Genomic DNA, 19,416 nt, shown 5'->3' with positions numbered 1-19,416 from the left:
CGAGTTTTATCTCCAAACTCTTTCCTTTAATAACTGTGCAGCTTTTACAGCATCTTATTTCTCATTGTTATGGTTTTACAGCTTTAATGTTTTGATTCAGTATCGCTGCTCTTATCAGTTTTATTACCAGCAGCAACAAACTTGGAGCTGTTTTCTTTTGAAAAACCAAACTACAGAAATACTGCTCATGAATAATTTAGTAGGTAATAAGTCAGAGAAACGGCAACGAGAAAGGGTCCGACTCCATATTAGCCGTCAGATCACTTGGGGTTTTTGTGGTGGGTGACACGTTTCATCAGTGATGTTAATGACAGTAGATGACGAGCTCTCAGCTGTAAAATGTTACTCATTGTTTGTCTAAATAATGACTAATCGCCTGTATATGTGAGTGTGTGGCTGTCACCGCCGTGCACGAAAGAGCCCGTTAGGTTGCTCAGTGTACTTTTAGCTTGGTGACATTTAAAATAAAACGTATCTGAAAATGAGATGAATCACCCTAAAAATGTTGTTGTTTTTTTTGTTTCAAAAATGTGCATCAGATCTGAGTAAACGAAACCACAGAGAATAAACCAGATGTGTATCTTTGCTACACCTTCACATGTCTTTCATTCACGTCGGGAGCATTCAGGAGTGGAGTTCAGTCTGCGCAGGGTCATTCATTTTGAAAATTGAAGTGTCTCCAAGCCTTTGCCGGGTCCCCCTCGCCTGCTCTGTGCAGCTTGACGTGCCTTCTGTTTAATTTAAACAAAAATCCACCTGGTGGCATTTTTAGTGATGCTTGCTTGATGAATGTTTAGGAGGTTTCTGAAAGATGCTGCAGTGCAACTGGTAGAATCTCAAGAATTGATTCAAGTGCAAGGAAAAAGCCCACAGCTTTACAGCGCAGCCTCGCCTGGTGTAGTTACACATCATTAGTATGAAGTGACCCTTTAGTTTTTGGTGTATTTGAGCCATAGTGTTTATATTTTCTCCTACTGTTGACAAAACTTGGGAGAATAATTTTCAAAAGTCTCATATATCTTTGTGTTAGAGGTTTGAGTGAGGGGAACTTACAGGGTACAGATTTTATCAGGATTTTCCAGAGCTAGGGATTTTCCTTTGGCTCTGGCTAAACAAATCTTTGGAAGGTGCCAATCTGGGACATATCTGGGAAAAGCCCTTTGCTTTCTAATTAAAAAAATAAAAATGAAAACACTCCCACATTCAGCTGGTAACAGCTGTACTGTACAACCATGACGCTAACCTGAGAAACTAAAGAATTTAAAGATTCACTGAAGTATTTTCATCTCCATCACTGGCCCAGAGCGATGTTTTAAAAGCTGGTAAATTATAGAGCAGTACACCTTCTGCTAACAATGAGTCATTAAGCCTTCGGACCCGTGACACAGCTGAAAGAGAAACAAATGAGTTATGTTTTACAACTAAAACTATGTCATGGCCTGTTGTGTAACAGTACTGTTAGTTACTGTTCAAGGGAGTGAAAGAGCCGTGAATATCTCCACGTTGCTGCTGTTGGTTGGAAATGATGCGGGGCACGTGTGTCTATGAGGGCAGAGGTTTAATCATTACGAAAATCATCACTACTTGATGAGTTAGTTACAGATGTTTTGTTTTCCATGACTTTAATTGTTCTGTTGTTACTTTATTTTAATTGGTTCTTTTAGCTGTACAGCACTCTGCTCACCTGTTGTCTTTAAAGTGTGCTTATAGAGAAATTGACTTGGCCTGCTGTGCTGCCCCCTAGTGGCCAAAAATCTGCAGAAGTAGTTCCTTTTAAAGTTTAATTAAAAAAACAGAAATGTGAGGTTTTCCTTACTTTAGCATTGATGTCTTCATTATGAGGCTTGGTATTTAGTGGAAACTAAAGACACAAAGTTCACTCGCAGGATGATGATAAATACTAAAATAAGTAAAGACTGAACTGTAAAGTGTCCCAACAGTTTCTGTCTAAAGTCATTTAACATATTTGTTTCTTCTTTTGAAAGCTGCATGGTCTTTGCTTTGACCTTCAGCAGAAGGTGTAAGGTCCAGTATCGAGCATGTCACTGAGGTCTTTTACAGTGACTCTCAGCTCCAGTTTTTATTGAAGGTTCTTTGAGAAAACTTGATAAATGCTTGCACAGGAAGGAAAAGCCCTCACAGCAAGGAAATTCCAGTCAGTGTTTTGATTTTTAATGGGCTGGAACCATTTCAAAAGGAAAAAATAAGGAGGTTTAATGTACCAAGAGTGAAATATTTTCCTATCCGCGCCAAGCTGTCTGGCACGTAAACTGAAAATGTTTAATAATCAGCTATGTAGGTAAATATCTTTGACCCTTATGCACCAAATCTGATTCATTTCTGCCACAAAGGAGCAGCTGTCTTCATTTTTCTTAATTATTTTTAACTTTGGTTGGTTTCATTTCTTTTTGTGTTTAATATTTATCCCAGGCGGTTACTACCTGACCAGCGCCTACGGAGCCATGTCCCTCATCAAGAACTTCCAGGAGGAGCAGGCGGCCCGGGTGCTGAGCTCCGAGGCCAGAAACACGCTGCACCAGTGGCACCGCCGGCGGACCACCCAGCGTTCAGTACCGTGTGTGGACGACTTTCAGGTATCACCTGACCTGAGCCGACCTTGACCATCCAGGCAGTGAGTCAAAGTTGTACCAGTAAGAGTAAATCCAGCTTTGGACAGGGGCATGAAGGTGCTGTGTCTCGTCTGTACTAACATCACAGCATGTTGCTCGTGGTAACATCACTGCATGTAAAATCTGTGTCACTGCATGTGGGTTCCCTGCCTGCTCGCCTCCTCAGAAATGCCTCTTTCTTTCATTTTACAGATTTCTAAACTTGAACTCTTTTCTCTCTAGAACTATCTCCGAGTCGCGCTGCAAGAGCCGGGGGTGGGGTGCACGGCCAAAACGCTGGTCGTCCACCCGTACACCACCACAGAAGAGGTCTGCTCGCTGTGCGCCCAGAAGTTCAGGATCTCCGACCCTGAGAACTACGCTCTGTTTCTGGTCAACGAGGAAACCAGCCAGCAGCTCACCCCAGACACGCACCCTCAGCAAATAAAAGCCGAGCTCCACAGCCGGCCGCGCGCTCAGGTCTTCCACTTCGTCTACAGGAGGGTGCACAACCTGAACCTCTGCGTCCCCGGCGTCGTGCAAAATGGAAACTGTCCTCTGGTTGAATAGCAGAGGGAGACAAGCAACGCCTCTGGTGCTTGTTGATGTTTTGTGGAGAGGTTTGAAGTCAGGAGAAAGGAGATGGTCGAAACTAGACGTTGGCATGTTGATGCAGATATGAAATAAGGATGTCTTTGATTAGCAAATGAGTTTTTTATTAGGTTGAAGTCTGGAAACACTTTGAATCTGGCTCACAAAAAGACAAAGAAGGGTAAATTTAGCAGCCTGTATCAGCTTTGGTTATAAAGGAGTTTAGCATGTGTTACGTGGGAGGAAATGAAATGTTTGGCCATGATGGACACGTATACCATCCTCAAAAAAAATGACTAACTTTTGCCTTAACTACTGCTCCCTCGGTGCCTTTAAAAGGAATTGATTATACTGTTTGCTACTGACAGCATTCAACCCAGATTAAAACTCCACTCTAAACATTAATTTAAAAAGAGAAATGAGCTTTTGTTAAGTGTATGATTGTTCTTTTTTTATTGTTCTGCAGTTGCTGGACAACTGCAGTTGGTATTTGTGTGTAGAAATATTTTTATATCCAAATATTTTTTATCCCTTAAGTGACAAAGATTTGTATTCTGAATTACTGTTTCTGTACTGGACTCAATACTGGACTTTATTTATGCCAGATATTTCTCCAAAGTCGACTTAAATCTGCACTGTTTCTATTGTATGTTATAAAAAAAAAAAGCTCAAAGCTGGATATGTAAATTTATAAAATACACTTTAAACGAGGCCGCTTGCTGACTCCTGTATTTATGTTTTTCTGAAAAGTCACAATTCAGTAGCACAACAACAGGAAGAGAACAATGAATGATTTTGCTACATTTATGAGACAAAATCACACATTTGCAAAATGCACCATTAGTCATAACCTGAGGGTTTAAACATTTGTATCTGCCTGTTAATGCAGCGGTGAGCAGCTTTGTTTTCTACACTCAACATGTCTGAGATGAGCTACACAAGATCTCACATATTGGACAGCTGAAGTGAAACATGGTGCATTATGCCAAACCATTTCAAACACCATTAATCTGGAAGACTTGCCAGGTAAATTTCTCAAACTCAGAAAACCTGAGTCTGTATTTAAAAAAAAAAAAAGAATACTTTTTACTTTTTTTACAACTATACAGCGATACATTGGTGGACTCCGACCACAAAACAGCCACCTTTTGAATGAGTCTACATCTAATTTAATTCAACATGCTTCACGAATTCAGCCATATCTGTTTATTTATGCAGCACATTTAAACAAGACTGCACAGCAAGTAATCCACCAAGTTTTATTTCCACACCAAGTTTACACTCAAATAAAATAGAATAAACAGGTTCCTAAAACAAAAACATTAGTAGAGGTGAAGGTTTGCAGCACTCAGACATGCCTCTGTGTGTTGGGACAGGCAGCCTGTTTACACCCCTAAATTTAAGCATCATTGTGGGATCAGTTAAAAATATATCCACCACATTACAGTTGTTATGAAGGAGGAAACTAAAGAGTCCAAAAGTATTTATTTTATTTGGAAAAATATCGGGACTCTGTCACCTTTTAAGCCTCAAGTGGACTGTTAACATGAATCTTCTTTTTATTTGATTTTCTGGTGGCTTGTTTTGTTAGCAGCATCAGGCTCCACGCTGACCCTCTGACCTCTGTGATGGCCATTTGAACCACGCCTGAACAACAATGTTAATGTACTCACAATAGTGTATGCCAAAGTGTGGTACATAATGTATTGTAACAAACTGAAAAGCTTCCTGGAGCTGATAGTAAAACATTAGGCTTCAAGCTAATGGAGTTGTTCTCCAGTCTTTGTCCCCGGTTCATTGTGACTCCTGCCTGTCTCTTGGGAACATGGGTTCAACTAAAGATCTTCAAAGCCACAAGTGTGGCCTTTGTAATAAATACAGGAAAGCAAAGGTGGATTTAGAGGCTGAGGCAAAAAAACAGGACAAGAAACAAAGACAGATTGTGGGTTTTGTCTATTTGATCAGTGCGCTAAGGAGAAGGGATCAAATAAAGGTTAGGTGAGTTGACTGCTATGTGTAGTTCAAAGCAATTTAGCAAAGATTAAAGACGGTATGTGTTTAGACCAATACTGACTCCAAACAAGCAGTTTAGGTACAAGTGAAACACTCAGATTTATGTTGAGGCCAGAAGATTAAAGTGTATGATTGTGTCACATACCAGAAAACAAAGCTGCATGTCTTGCAAGGCTGTAATTAATGTAATGAAGAAGAATCTATGTGAAGTCCCTGTATGTAGCATGCTTATTGCTCTTAAAGGACACTGTAAGAAGCCTGCCTCATGCATTACCTAGGTACAACCTACCTTTCAGAGAGACCACACACATCAGGAAATCCCAACTTAGCTCTATGTTTGTGTCAGCTTTAATAAGCACAGACTGCCCCTCTGTGGCACTTACAGGGCAATACAGACTCCAGGTAGCCTTCAAAATTTGGTTTGGATTATCCCTAAATAAAAATCCCCTACGATTCTAATACCCAAAGAAGATGGAATTAAGTTTTCATTATATAGCCTTAAGTCACAACAACAGTTGCTCCAAGACACTTTATACTGTAAAGATCCTACAATAATACAAAGAAAACCCCGACAATTAGATGACGCCCTGTGAGCAAGCACTTTGGTACGGAGCCCGACAAGGGACATTGGAGGGGAAAAAAATTGGAAAAAAAATGAAATTGAATCGCAAAAGTACATCTTGCCTTGCCCCAATGTCCCTTGCCTTGCTCCGTACTTTGGCAACAGTGGGAAGGAAAAACTCCCTTTTAACAGGAGGAAACCTCCAGCAGAAACAGACTGGGGGAGGGGCGGACACCGGGCATCTGCCGCAACCAGTTAAGGTGAGGGTAAGTAAGTAAGGACAGGTGTTAAGGTTTAAACCAGAACTGGTAGATTTAAATGCAGTTTACCAACAAAGGGGACTAAAATCGCAGCCCTTACTTTCTTAAGGCTGAGGCTGCAAGTGGGCAGAGAGATGAAGGCCTAGAGAGGAGGAGTCAACCCGTCTTTAAATACTGCAGGTGAGTGAATAGGTGATGGAGCACAGGTGTCTGGAATCCACGACGAAATCTAAGAGAAGTCCTGTGTCTCTGGGGATTGGTAGATATCAGAGCCAGTGTGGGAGAGCCTGTGAATGTGATTGTACAAAGAGGAAAAATAAGTAAACAATGGAATAAAAAAGGCGGAAGTAGTTTCGGGAATACAGCAGCGATAATTTTAACGAATTCAAAAAACTGCATTTATTTCCTTATTTCCTTTCTTGATTTTTCCCATTCCGCAAACGCACACTGGCTGTTAAGGATTTACGTCGGGACATACTTCCTTGATTGCGCCCGTTTACAAACGTCAGGCAGCTGTTAGAAAGGTTATTAAACCACAACAGGGTGCAAGTTTGTAGAAGAAGAGCTGGCTGTGGCGGTTGAAGGCGAGTCCATCAGAAACTGCTTACTTTAAATTCCCCGCTGCGGCTGGCTTCATGCCAGGAGTCAAAATGGTGGATACTGGGAAAGTTGCTCAGCGTGCTGTCCCTAACGCTCACAGAAGGTTAAAATCGATAAAGATCTAAAAGTGGAGTTATGTATATTGTTATGGCCGCTTCTGTGTAAAACGAAGTGAAAACGAGAATAAAAATCTTTAACTCGGGAGATGTGTTGTTTCGGGCAAAAGCGCTGGAGTAGCTAGCTAGCGCCCCCTATAAAACCAGTAGTCCAGAGAGCGGTCATTCTCCGGTTATATCAGCTTTGTGGTTCACGCCCATTTGTGCTCCTCAGCTGTGGCGGGTCCTGAGAAAGTGAAAGTATTTTTTTCTTGTTGTTTTCTTCTCCGCACAATGCTGCCGTGAACGCCGCAGTTTCGTGGAAAAGAAAGGTGCTGTGCCTTCTTCGGTGAGTTTGGCTCGCTTGTTAATACGTAAATGACTCAGTATAATGCAAGATGAAGCAGAGTCAACAGTCCCGCCTTGCAGTTCAGCTGGGTGAGGTTTTTGCTAAACACCGGCAGCTGTCAGGCGAAGCCCGTTTTACTTTCGATTTCAAATTCTGGTTTAAAGCAGCTGAAGGTGTTTTTCTAGGGGTCGATTTTAGTTAAAATTCATTTCTATGTGTTCAAATGATGGTTAGGTTTCTTTATTTTTATTTTTTACTTTTCAGCTATTCCGGCTATATTGGGGGCGCTTTTTCTGTTCCGAAATAAGAACTTTTATCAATGAGCATGCGCAATCCTACACAGGGTTAGGGTTAGGCTACAGTGACTATTGATATGCAGATCAATAATACAGTAAATAATTATCAGGCAACAGGTAAAATAAGTATTTCATTTGCTGCTGAGTGAGAGTAACTTCTAAAAAAAATGAATGTATTTTTAGCAAGCACAACAAAATGCAACAAAACACAGGAGAAAGCACGAGCCTTACAACATATCTTCATCTGAAACAACGATGATTTCATGTATTGGCCCCGTTACTGTTTTTAGTTTGAAATGTTTATATGATTACACTTCAGTGTAAGTGTTTTTCCCTGGATAAACATGAGTGTTGATGTGCATTTAAGCCTGCAGTTATCACACTAAGCTCCAAATCGTGCTCTGTGAAACAGGCATCTCCAATGCTTTTAATGATCTTTTTTCTTTCTTCTTCTTTACTGCTCCCTTTAGAGGTCGCCACAGGGGGTTATCTGCCCCCATCTCACCTTGTGCCTAGCTTCTTCCTTTGTCTCACCAACCTTCTGTATGTCCTTCCTCACAAGAATCCTCTCTGAGCTGTCTCTCTGGTGTATTAATTTCTAGATCCAGTGTAAATCTTAGCATCTTATTAAACCATTTGTTCCGGGGAAAAATGTTTTGGTTGACATTTTGCATTCTTCCTAACAATATTTTACGAGCTCTAAAGTTGATAGGAGTTGAAATTGGGAACTTACTTGCCTTTTTCAGTCCCTGTGACTTCATAAGTACAGGGAAATGCACATATTAAGGCCTGAAAAACACATTTAATCTTTGTCAACAACAAAAACTCTAAATGTAACAGTTTTTGCTCTCTACAGTTATTTATACAGGGAGTGCAGAATTATTAGGCAAATGAGTATTTTGTCCACATCATCCTCTTCATGCATGTTGTCTTACTCCAAGCTGTATAGGCTCGAAAGCCTACTACCAATTAAGCATATTAGGTGATGTGCATCTCTGTAATGAGAAGGGGTGTGGTCTAATGACATCAACACCCTATATCAGGTGTGCATAATTATTAGGCAACTTCCTTTCCTTTGGCAAAATGGGTCAAAAGAAGGACTTGACAGGCTCAGAAAAGTCAAAAATAGTGAGATATCTTGCAGAGGGATGCAGCAGTCTTAAAATTGCAAAGCTTCTGAAGCGTGATCATTGAACAATCAAGCGTTTCATTCAAAATAGTCAACAGGGTCGCAAGAAGCGTGTGGAAAAACAAGGCGCAAAATAACTGCCCATGAACTGAGAAAAGTCAAGCGTGCAGCTGCCAAGATGCCACTTGCCACCAGTTTGGCCATATTTCAGAGCTGCAACATCACTGGAGTGCCCAAAAGCACAAGGTGTGCAATACTCAGAGACATGGCCAAGGTAAGAAAGGCTGAAAGACGACCACCACTGAACAAGACACACAAGCTGAAACCTCAAGACTGGGCCAAGAAATATCTCAAGACTGATTTTTCTAAGGTTTTATGGACTGATGAAATGAGAGTGAGTCTTGATGGGCCAGATGGATGGGCCCGTGGCTGGATTGGTAAAGGGCAGAGAGCTCCAGTCCGACTCAGACGCCAGCAAGGTGGAGGTGGAGTACTGGTTTGGGCTGGTATCATCAAAGATGAGCTTGTGGGGCCTTTTCGGGTTGAGGATGGAGTCAAGCTCAACTCCCAGTCCTACTGCCAGTTTCTGGAAGACACCTTCTTCAAGCAGTGGTACAGGAAGAAGTCTGCATCCTTCAAGAAAAACATGATTTTCATGCAGGACAATGCTCCATCACACGCGTCCAAGTACTCCACAGCGTGGCTGGCAAGAAAGGGTATAAAAGAAGAAAAACTAATGACATGGCCTCCTTGTTCACCTGATCTGAACCCCATTGAGAACCTGTGGTCCATCATCAAATGTGAGATTTACAAGGAGGGAAAACAGTACACCTCTCTGAACAGTGTCTGGGAGGCTGTGGTTGCTGCTGCACGCAATGTTGATGGTGAACAGATCAAAACACTGACAGAATCCATGGATGGCAGGCTTTTGAGTGTCCTTGCAAAGAAAGGTGGCTATATTGGTCGCTGATTTGTTTTTGTTTTGTTTTTGAATGTCAGAAATGTATATTTGTGAATGTGGAGATGTTATATTGGTTTCACTGGTAAAAATAAATAATTGAAATGGGTATATATTTGTTTTGTTAAGTTGCCTAATAATTATGCACAGTAATAGTCACCTGCACACACAGATATCCCCTAAAAATAGCTCAAACTAAAAACAAACTAAAAACTACTTCCAAAAACATTCAGCTTTGATATTGATGAGTTTTTTAGGTTCATTGAGAACATGGTTGTTGTTCAATAATAAAATTATTCCTCAAAAATACAACTTGCCTAATAATTCTGCACTCCCTGTAAAACCAACACTAAGTCTGAGGGGCTATATTAAACTGTTGCAGAGAACATCTGAACACCTAATTGGTTCTCATATTTTCACATTATATAGCTTTAAAATAAATTATAGTAGAAAAATTTCATTGGCACAGAAGAAGGCTAGAGGCTAGAAAATAAGTCTGGTATGAAAATCCAGGTAGAGAGGAGACCTTTTGTATGATCTATGGAGCAGCCACCTGTCCCACATGGTGATATGACTCCTGAAAGTTTACCCAGAATGCACTGTTTAAAAATGTCTTCAGTGAATTATCAGAACACACATCAAACATCCAGGGTGCCAAAGGTTTTGACTAGTCTTTAGTGCTTGAGGTGAATGTCAGTCAGCTGATTGTCATCCAAAGAGATTCCTCAGTCGAATGGCAGTCCAAGAGTTTTAGTCTCATGCGGTGTTAAATTAAAAAATAAAGTTTAGCTTCCTTCAACTCAACCTGGAGAGGGTCAAGGGTCCGCTTGAGTCTGACTGTCCAAATGAGGTAAACTTTGTCATTAGACAGCATGCACAAGGTTATTCACAGACATCCACGTGCCTGCAAATTTTGTGTGACTGTGCAGCCTTGCGTGTTCAAGCTGTAGATTACAACAGAGCACCTGTGCACGTGCTCCAGGCAGCGACTTCAGAGTAAAACAGGAATGACTGCTCTGCACCATGTCTCCAGCTGTCTGTGTCCTCAACATTGGATCATTCAATTTCTAAAGATCAGGGTCACAGTGATTGTTCCTCTTGGTTAGTCTTTGTTACAAACATTAAACTGGGCCTGTTTTGTTATTGAAAGCATGATGTATCCCACTTATTGATGCTCAGAGCTGGTAATAAAAAAGCATTCTGAACAAAAATGTGATTGTGGCACTTGCATTGAGTGTAAAATTGATTTAGTCGGGTTTTAATGGCCTAAATGTGTTTTTAACCTTCTGAGGGGTTCAGGTGGGAGACACTGACTGAGTTTTTGTGGACTGACTCTGTAGTAAAATGTTTCTCACTGACTTTTCATCTTTTCAGGAACATCTACCATTGTTATGGATCTCCAAACCTGCCTCAAAGCCGCACTGAGGAGCAAATATGAGAGCCTGGTTGAGGCCTTTTCCAAAAGCTCAATACTTCCTTCGAGGCTCTGCTATCAGGACGTCAGGTACAACTACATAGAGCCTGATTTCTTCCAGCATGAGTACAGAAGCCTGGATAGGAGCTTCTTTTTTCCAGACGCTCCACTTGCAGACGTTTTATCGTGCAAATGTCAACATAAAAACAGAAATAGAACAGTCATCACTTTAGGAGTGAGCGGAGTCGGAAAAACCACAATGGTGCAGAGCTGTGCTCTTGATTGGGCCAAGGACAAGGGGTACCACAACATCAGCTTCTTGTTTCCTCTCACTTTCTGGGAATTGAATCTGCTGAAAGATAGACTGAGCCTAATTGAGCTTCTCCAGACATTTTACCCTGAACTGAAGGAGCTTGATGCGTCCGTCCTAAATGAAGACGGGGTGTGGTTCATTCTCGATGGACTAGACGAGTTTCAAATCCAGCTCAACTTTGGCTGTCCAGCTGTGAGTGATGTTTCTGAAGCATCAACTGTAGACAGTTTTGTCACTAACCTGATCAGGGGAAATTTACTCCCCAGAGCTCATATATGGGTAACGTCTCGAATTTCAGCCGAATCACGCATACCTCCCTTTTATTTGCTGAAAAAGACGGAGCTGCGGGGATTCAGAGATGAACAGAAGGAGCAGCACTTCAGGATGGTCATCGGTGATTATGATCTTGCCAACAAAGCCATCAATCATGTGAAAATATCGAGGAGCCTGGACTCCCTGTGTCAGATACCTCCGATCTGCACCATTATGGCAAGTGCTTTAAAGGATCACGTAAAAGGGCAAAAGGGTTTTAAAATGCATCCCTTGAGTTTAACTGAGATTTACAATCTGGGTTTCGGTGCGCTGGAAGCTAAACACTTGCCTATCTTTACCAAGCTGAAGAAGGTGGCACTGCTTCGGATGGGAGTGCGGAATGTCATGTATGAGGATGACCTTTCAGGAAACGGGATAAGTGTCGAGGAAGCTTTAGCTTTTGCAGAAACATGCCCGCTTGTTTTGAGAACGGAGACGGGACTGAACGGTACCACTGTGTTTCGCTTTGGGCACTTGAGCGTTCAAGAGTTCCTGGCTGCGTCTCAGAAACTGGAGGACATCAAAACTCATAAAATAAATTTAAGCTCCTATATTCAGGATCTAGTGGATAAAGTGCTGGCAAATAATAAGGGAGTCTCTGATCTCCTACTTCGTTTCATGTTTGGCCTCATTAAGGAGCACATGCTGTTGCTTCCCAATGATTTGCTCTTTGACTATGTCAAGGAGAAGATCCTGAGCAAGATATCGTCCTACAGCACCGTTATATTGTTTCACTGCCTGCGGGAGTACGACAGTCAGGCGTTGCAGGAGGAGGTCAGGTTCTTTCAGAGGTATGGCATTTCTCAGATCCCAGGATTCTCACTGATGCACTGGAGAGACTTGATGCAGAGGATCAGAGCTTTTGAAGGGATTCGAGAGACGTTTGAGATGGAGGTGTCAGTGAGATCTGATGAGAAACTCATCAAGAATATTCCAGCTATTTTCAAATCCAGGAAAGCCATGTAAGTTTGTACCTATTGCATTCACTGAATTTTATCCATACGCCTATTTTCTTAACCACTTATCCAGGCAATGCTGGATCCTAGCTGTTATAGGGCGAGAGGCAGTGTTCACAATCACAGGGCAGTATATGCAGATGCTACACACATATTCGGACATTTAAATGAACTGAAATCATTTAACTCGCATCATATGACAAAACTATGTTCCTTCAGGTAATGCAGGACTCTTGTTAAACCCCTTGAATTAAAGCTGTAAGTCAGTGTGTCAGGGGTTCAATCTAAAACCCACCGTGATTGTGCACAGAGCTGTAACTGCAAAATTACTTCATTGTCTACATACTTAAACATCTACCTGGACATACAATATTTCCCTCTTTGCCAGATGCCATTAACTTCTACCTCTTTGCAGGCTGAAATTCTCCAACCTGACTGACAAGAGTTGCCCAGCGTTGGCAGCGGTCCTAAGCTCAAAGGAGTCATTCCTGAGGGAGCTGGATCTGGGGTACAACAGCTTCAGCACCAGTGGAGTCCAGGAACTTGCAGAGGGGCTGAACAGTTTGAATTGCAGGCTGAAAATACTTCGGCTGCAAGGCTGTGGACTGACCGCAGAGACCTGTCAGTATTTGAGCCAATGCCTGATACAACACAAATTGCAAGAGCTGGATCTTAGCAGCAATGGAATAGGAAATCAGGGGCTGAAGCTACTGTCGTGTGGTTTGGGAAGTTCTAGTTGCCGGCTGCAGACATTAAAGTAAGTGTTCAGATGGTAAAGCGTAGCTTCTCTATCAAGACCCCCTAATGCTTTTCTGACTTCATTTTGTTGATTAATTTTAAACCCCAATGACGTTCTCAAAAACAAGTTGGTTTTTTTTCTTTTGCTTAAAGTAAACCCTCAAATACTTCATCATTCATAAAGCCGATAGTTACTCTGTCACCACAGACCAGTTATATGTCAGGAAAAATTACAAATACTCCACAGTGAAAAAGGAATTGTGGAGTGGAAGAAGTGCAGACCAGTCATCCTGTAGTGCCACAGTGCTATAATGGTTATGTTCCACATAAGAGATCACCAGCTACTGAGCAATCAGCTCAAAGATTAATAGGATCTAAAGTGTTTGTCTTTCCCTGATGAGCAATGGTACAGTTTGCATGGAGGCTAAGAAGACTTACCGTTTTATTTCTGGGTTTTTTTCCTATTTATTCTTTACCACCTCTCAGGCTGTTGAATCCCACCAGGATGCAGCTGACACAACAAGACTAACTGTCTTACTGTTTCTGCCTGGCAACTACTTTACCTGTCCATTAACACCTTTGATGCTACTAAATCTTTGGCTCTTTCATGTGAACATGCCCATACCTACACTGATAACCCTCGGCCTAAGTGAGCTGATAACCACCTTCATGTATTTGCTTAGCCTGATTTATGATGTGGATATACCAGTCCTGTGTATTTATGTTGTCTGTTTGCCTTGATATTAACATTTTTAAAACATTAATCATTTATTACTGAGGAAAAAAGCGGAAATCAAGCAGTCCGAATACTTTAAGGAGTGATAGTGTAAATGCTGCACCTTTTACTCACAGCTGTGCACATACAATAATAAAATGACACTGATAAAACCATTCCCCACAGATGAAATTGTTTAATTTAGAACTTTGCTTTTTGACCAGAGTCGTGTGTATTTATTATCTGTATTTCTTACTCATAGGTTGTCACAGTGTGACATTGAAGAGGCTGGCTGCTATCATCTGGGCTCAGCTCTGGACAAGGACCCTGGTTGTCTCAGTGTGTTGGATCTAAGCATCAACATGATTGGAGACAGGGGGGCCAATGAGATATTTAAGAATTTTGACATATCACGTCTAAAAAAGTTGGAGTAAGTATATCTTAATCTACAGAAAGTCCTTTTTTTCAGTAACCTACCAAAGCATATAAAATTTGCGTTCATAGATAGATACGTTTGATTTATGGGATAAATATTGGCTTTAAGTGTGGTTAGCCTTGATTTAGTGAGTAGATCACAAATATCGAATTAACTCGAGGGGAATTTAAGCCATTTTTATACACAGTCCCCTCTTTTTTTGTGTGAAGCTGATCGTTTTACACCTAGTCAGCCCCCATAGGCTACCATGTTAAAAACTCCAGCTTTAAAGCAGAAACAACCATGTTTACAACTGTTAGGGTTCAATGTTGAGAGAAGGAATCCATAAATAACCACAGATCCAGGCGGGTGCAATTTAGACGGCATTTTAATGAACACATGTGTGAGTTCAACAACCCAATCAGTGTTGATTGGGTTGCTAACAAAAATATCTTTTGGCTTCTGTGGACAGTTGGAGGAATTTATGCTGCTAAGGCTTAGTGGCTACTTTGACAGATGTAACTGTAGCTACTAACTGCAGTCACTGAACTGGATTTCTCCAGTGTGTTGGTGCCTTTTCTGAGCTTTTTAATACAATTATCTGACAAATAATATGGCAGGAACTTGTGTACATATTGTGCTCATACAGTTTAATTTTTGTAACTTTTTGTTGACAAATTTTTGTTTGTCAACTTAGCGTGTCACCCTCTCCAAATATGGTCACTTCTGGCTCCAAAAATATCATGGTACCATAATGTGGCTAATGAGGCTGCCCTTGCTGCTTCCATCTTTTATTTACAGCCAGTAATTAAAGCAAAAACTCTGCATGTTTAGCCCATATTTATGACTCTAACTTCATTATACTTTTCTAGAAAGCTAATTTAAAACAAAACAAAACACGTCTGTCACCACAGATATATGGGTAACTGCTGCTTATCAGCATAAATTAATAGATTTCACTCATATGGTCTTTCATGTCTTTGGCAGGTTGTACTACTGCGACCTCACCGTGCTGAGCTGTGAAAGTATCGGGGAAGCTCTGAAGTGTGAAACGAGCACTCTGTTAGAACTCAATTTGAGCAACAACAGCTTGAAAGATGCTGGGTTTAAAATCATCTGTGAAGGCATGTATGCATGGTGTAGTCTCCAAAAACTCAAGTAAGCATGACCTGATTACACACTGACTGAAACAAAGCAACATTAAAAATCCTGGCAAAGATTTATTTTTTTAATCAATGCATTAAAGATATTGATGAATATGTGGCCTAACACACTAATCATTTTTGTGGTATTTCTCCTCAGTGTTTCACGATGTGGAATCACTGCTGCAGGTTGTCGCTACCTGGCAAAGGTCCTCTGTTCAATCTCGCAGCTCACCAACGGCTGGATGGGAATTGGTGAGTGGCAGGCGGTGGAGCTGATAGACCTGGACCTCAGCATGAACCACATCGGAGACAAAGGAGTGAAAGAAATTTCACCCGGCCTAATGAATCCTTTGAGCCACCTGAAAACTCTCAAGTGAATCTTTTTTTTTTAACCAGACATCATAATGACCCCGTGCGCTCAGTTTGACTGAAAGAAAAGTTTGCTGCAACATAGCTCTTTGCTTCCTTTCAGCCTGAGTTACTGCAGTCTGACTGACAGCTGCTGTGCAGAGCTCGCCTCTGGACTGATGTCAAAAGTGAACATTCTCAGCGAGCTCGACCTGTCTCACAACGACCTTCAAGATAAGGGAGTGAAGAAACTCTGCATAGGACTCCAAAGCCTGGAGTGCAAACTTGAGAAACTGTCGTAAGTTGTTAAACTCTATACTATGTTTAAAAAAATCAACAACAAAAAAGCCTTTTTCTGATAAAGTTAAATGAGTCAAAACATGGGCTGTATCTGCAGTGGCATATTAGAGCCACTGAAGTAAGATTCAGGTTCTCAGTTTGTGTGAAAAGACTAAAAAATGTACATGAAAATTTACAAATATATGTTAAAAAACTCTCACAAATATGTTAAAAAATAAAATAAAAAAAACATGAACATTTTATGATGGAAAAAATAGTTGAACAGTTTTCCGTTGTCACGTGGAGAGAAATTCACATCCGCACTGGCCCTCGAGGCCTGGAGTTCCCCAACCCCTGAAATAAGTGAATCTTGTACCCAGTTAACTGCGTAAAGCAGGGGTGTGGGAACTCGAGGGCCGGTGTCCTGCAGGCTGATTTAAATGGGTAAATTACCTCCTCAACATGCTCTTCAGAGGCCTGGTAATCATTTGATTCAGGTGTGTTGACCCAGGGTGAGATCTAAAACCTGCAGGACACCGGCCCTTGAGGCCTGGAGTTCCCCACCCCTGGTGTAAAGTGAAGCAATTTTGTTCCTCGACTAACAAAAGTTTCTCTCTTGAAATTTTGCATAGTTCTTTCATAAATTTGTACTTTTTGTTTTCTCAAATGATTTTTTTTCGTCTCTTTGTGCCTTTAACCTTCAGATGATATTACCCCACACTCCACAGCTCCTCCACCGCTTTGTTTCTTTACCTTCAATGGTGCTTTTTCACAGTAGTAGCAAATGGGCGAGACCTTGAATACTTCCACACATATGGGCTGCTAAGTTACTGTTTTTGTAGCACAGTCGACTGTGAGCCCAGTAATGCATCCAGATGTCCAGATCTGTATTTCATAACAAAATATCGTGACAAGGTGAAATATAAGTCAAATATAAGATGTGATGGTGTCAGTAACGCACAACTGAATTTGCAGCTCCTCTTAATTAAAAAGACGTGCACTGGAGAGACTGTGTGTCACCGTCTCCATGAGATAACGAGTAACGAATTTCTTGATTTGCCCTTGAATTTATGTAGTTATTGCTCAAATGACAGATGTGATAACAAACATATCCTGTTAATGTTTGAACACAAAGTGCTCGCCCAAGTTAATTATTTAATAACCAAATGATACACCCGAGTCGAGCTCAGGTAAATGCATGCGCATGTTTGTTTGCAGACCCACACTGTCGGGGTAGACTGAGGTGTTCTTGATTTGTGTTTCTGTTCAGACTGAGGACCTGTGGCCTGACCTCGAGGAGTGTTCAGTTCCTGACCTCAGCCCTGAAGTTAAACCCTTTCTATCTGAGAGAGCTGCATCTGATGGGCAACAGGCTCGAGGACTCTGAAATCAGAGCACTCATGGAGCTAACGAAGAACCAGAAATACGCACTCAGGACAATAGAGTGAGTACCAACGATCTGAAAAATGCTCAGATAAGAGCAGGTGGTGTTTCTGCTTTTGCCTTGTTGGATGGTCATTAAGAACCAAGAAAAACGGATAATGTATAAGTATCGTAACACTCATAGTTTCTACATTTATTTTGTTGTAAAACGTGAGACCTCAGACGGTACTGCGCAAAAGAAAAATTGTGAGATTTTAAAACCTGGGCACTATTGTTCCATCTCTTTGGGTCTGTTATTAAAAAGGACAGAAATGTTTGTTTTCATCCAACGTTGAGCCGTAATATAACCAACAGCCCTGAAACAGTGGGAGTGTAATGCCTTAAAGCAGTGCTCCACATTAAAGTTGTTGTTATTTTGCCCACTGATAGGTTCCAAATATAAGTCTCACTCTGAGGTATCACATGATTGCATTTAAGCAGCGTAAACATTAGGAAGTATTCACATTCACGACTTCAACACTCATTTTCTTGAATATGGTGGATTACACTGAGCACATGCGACAGATCCCAGAGTCTTTCACATCTGTCAGGTGTTCAGGGTGAATCTGAATCTGTGAAGAGAACAGGGCACCAGTGGTTTCTGCTTCCCAGCAGGAATGACTGATGTCTCTGAAGTTTAACTGACTTTAGGTTACATTGTGATAACTGAATGTTCCCAGTTAATCATCACCCCCAAAATGGGAAAATAGGACCCAGAACTGTCCTTCAACACATTTCTATCCTTATCTTTTCACTATTCAAAACAAATGTTGCTCCCTTTATTTCAAGCATTCATGTGCCTTTTTTGTTATCTTATCTTCCAGCGTCTCATTGGACTGAAGAGGAAGTGACACAAATGGCTCTGTTTCCTTATTTGCACAGAAGTCGGATGGCTACCACATAATTCTGTTCAGTTTGAGTTTCTGGCTTAGAAATAATGTAAAAATACCAAATGTGCTTTAAAAGACTCTTAAATGTTTAATTTTCCATTATTACCTCTTTGTGTATGTTGTTTTTTTTTTTTTGTTTTTGTTTTTTTTTTTAAATCAAGTACTTTATTTCTGGGCCATAGAAGAATTTCCTCACGTCTTGGTTACGGTGACCATATTCCAGCAAATGAAATGTGGGCCACGTTGCTAATGCTGAGAGGTGTGTGGTATGTGAAGGACAAAGTTATTTCATGTGAATGGGACATTTCTAGCCAAGTAAAAACAATAGGTGTAAAAACAAGCTAACATTTTTATATACAATATTGTTCATAATTTACTACATTCTCATTTTTTTCACTGTAATATTGAAACTGTTGAACTGTTGCTGTTCCTTCTGTCAGCTGGTGCAACCAGCGTTACAGGGTACTTCACATAAGTTATAAACACTGACACATTACAAAATCTGGTAAAATGAGAGAAACAGATTAAATTAAAGCTAAACAGAATGATAATAAAACACTTGGATGACATAAGTTGGTAGAAAACACTCTGAGAATCATCTTCTATCGCTTTAATCAGTCACTGGAAGTCTTTGTAACTGAACTTGTTTTCATTTATGAGCGTTTCTATCATATTCTTCCAAAATCGTAGCTGGTCACTTTTAATTTTCCACCTTGGGTGTAATATGTTTACCTGCAGGAGAGCCATGAGACAACCTTCACTGCCTGTTTTTCCACAACTGTTCAAAAACAGAGGCTTTGGATGCGTATCCTACAATGTGGAGCATTTTCTCAATATTTGGCACGGTGTCCTGGTCACCCCAGTCACACTCACTGTTTACATATCCATGCAGTTTTATTTGTTTCATTCCTCTTGAATGTGATGCATCAGCAGAACCGACCTCATCTCTGTAAACCACACACAATAAATGCCTCTATTTTTGCACCAAGCAGTGCGGTGTGCTGGTT

General features: G+C 41.0%; 2 protein-coding genes across 8 annotated transcripts in view; both read left to right on the top strand.

The window, feature by feature from the left end:
* Nucleotides 1-3,912, top strand: part of LOC116320247 (ras and Rab interactor 2) — a 37,883-nt gene extending 33,971 nt beyond the window's left edge. Inside the window, exons 12-13 of one of the 3 annotated variants that reach the window (XM_031739809.2) lie at nt 2,431-2,594; nt 2,853-3,912. In XM_031739809.2, the coding sequence (XP_031595669.1) occupies nt 2,431-2,594; nt 2,853-3,179 (491 nt within the window). In that variant the 3' untranslated portion in view covers nt 3,180-3,912. Of the gene's footprint in view, nt 1-2,430; nt 2,652-2,852 lie in introns of all 3 variants that reach the window. The other 2 variants (XM_031739811.2, XM_031739810.2) reach the window with 2 other exon arrangements.
* Nucleotides 3,913-5,928: 2,016 nt separating this feature from the next.
* On the top strand, nt 5,929-19,397 carry LOC116320234 (NACHT, LRR and PYD domains-containing protein 14-like). 5 transcript variants are annotated; one of them, XM_039614052.1, is made up of 10 exons: nt 5,980-6,035; nt 6,145-6,215; nt 10,837-12,463; nt 12,873-13,214; nt 14,173-14,340; nt 15,313-15,483; nt 15,628-15,843; nt 15,943-16,116; nt 17,368-17,541; nt 18,344-19,397. In XM_039614052.1, exons 3-10 carry the CDS (start codon nt 10,854-10,856, stop codon nt 18,357-18,359), a joined length of 2,871 nt encoding a protein of 956 aa, XP_039469986.1. In that variant the 5' UTR covers nt 5,980-6,035; nt 6,145-6,215; nt 10,837-10,853; the 3' UTR covers nt 18,360-19,397. The 5 variants fall into 5 exon arrangements, with proteins under 5 accessions (XP_039469987.1, XP_039469986.1, XP_039469985.1 ...); XM_039614051.1 differs by having other exon boundaries at nt 5,986-6,041; XM_039614053.1 differs by lacking the exon at nt 6,145-6,215 and having other exon boundaries at nt 5,929-6,035.
* Nucleotides 19,398-19,416: the final 19 nt, after the last annotated feature.

Source organism: Oreochromis aureus, linkage group 6 (assembly GCF_013358895.1).
Source record: "Oreochromis aureus strain Israel breed Guangdong linkage group 6, ZZ_aureus, whole genome shotgun sequence".
NCBI lineage: Eukaryota > Metazoa > Chordata > Actinopteri > Cichliformes > Cichlidae > Oreochromis > Oreochromis aureus.
Note: the sequence above shows the minus strand (reverse complement) of the source record. Positions and strands in the feature narration are given on the sequence as shown.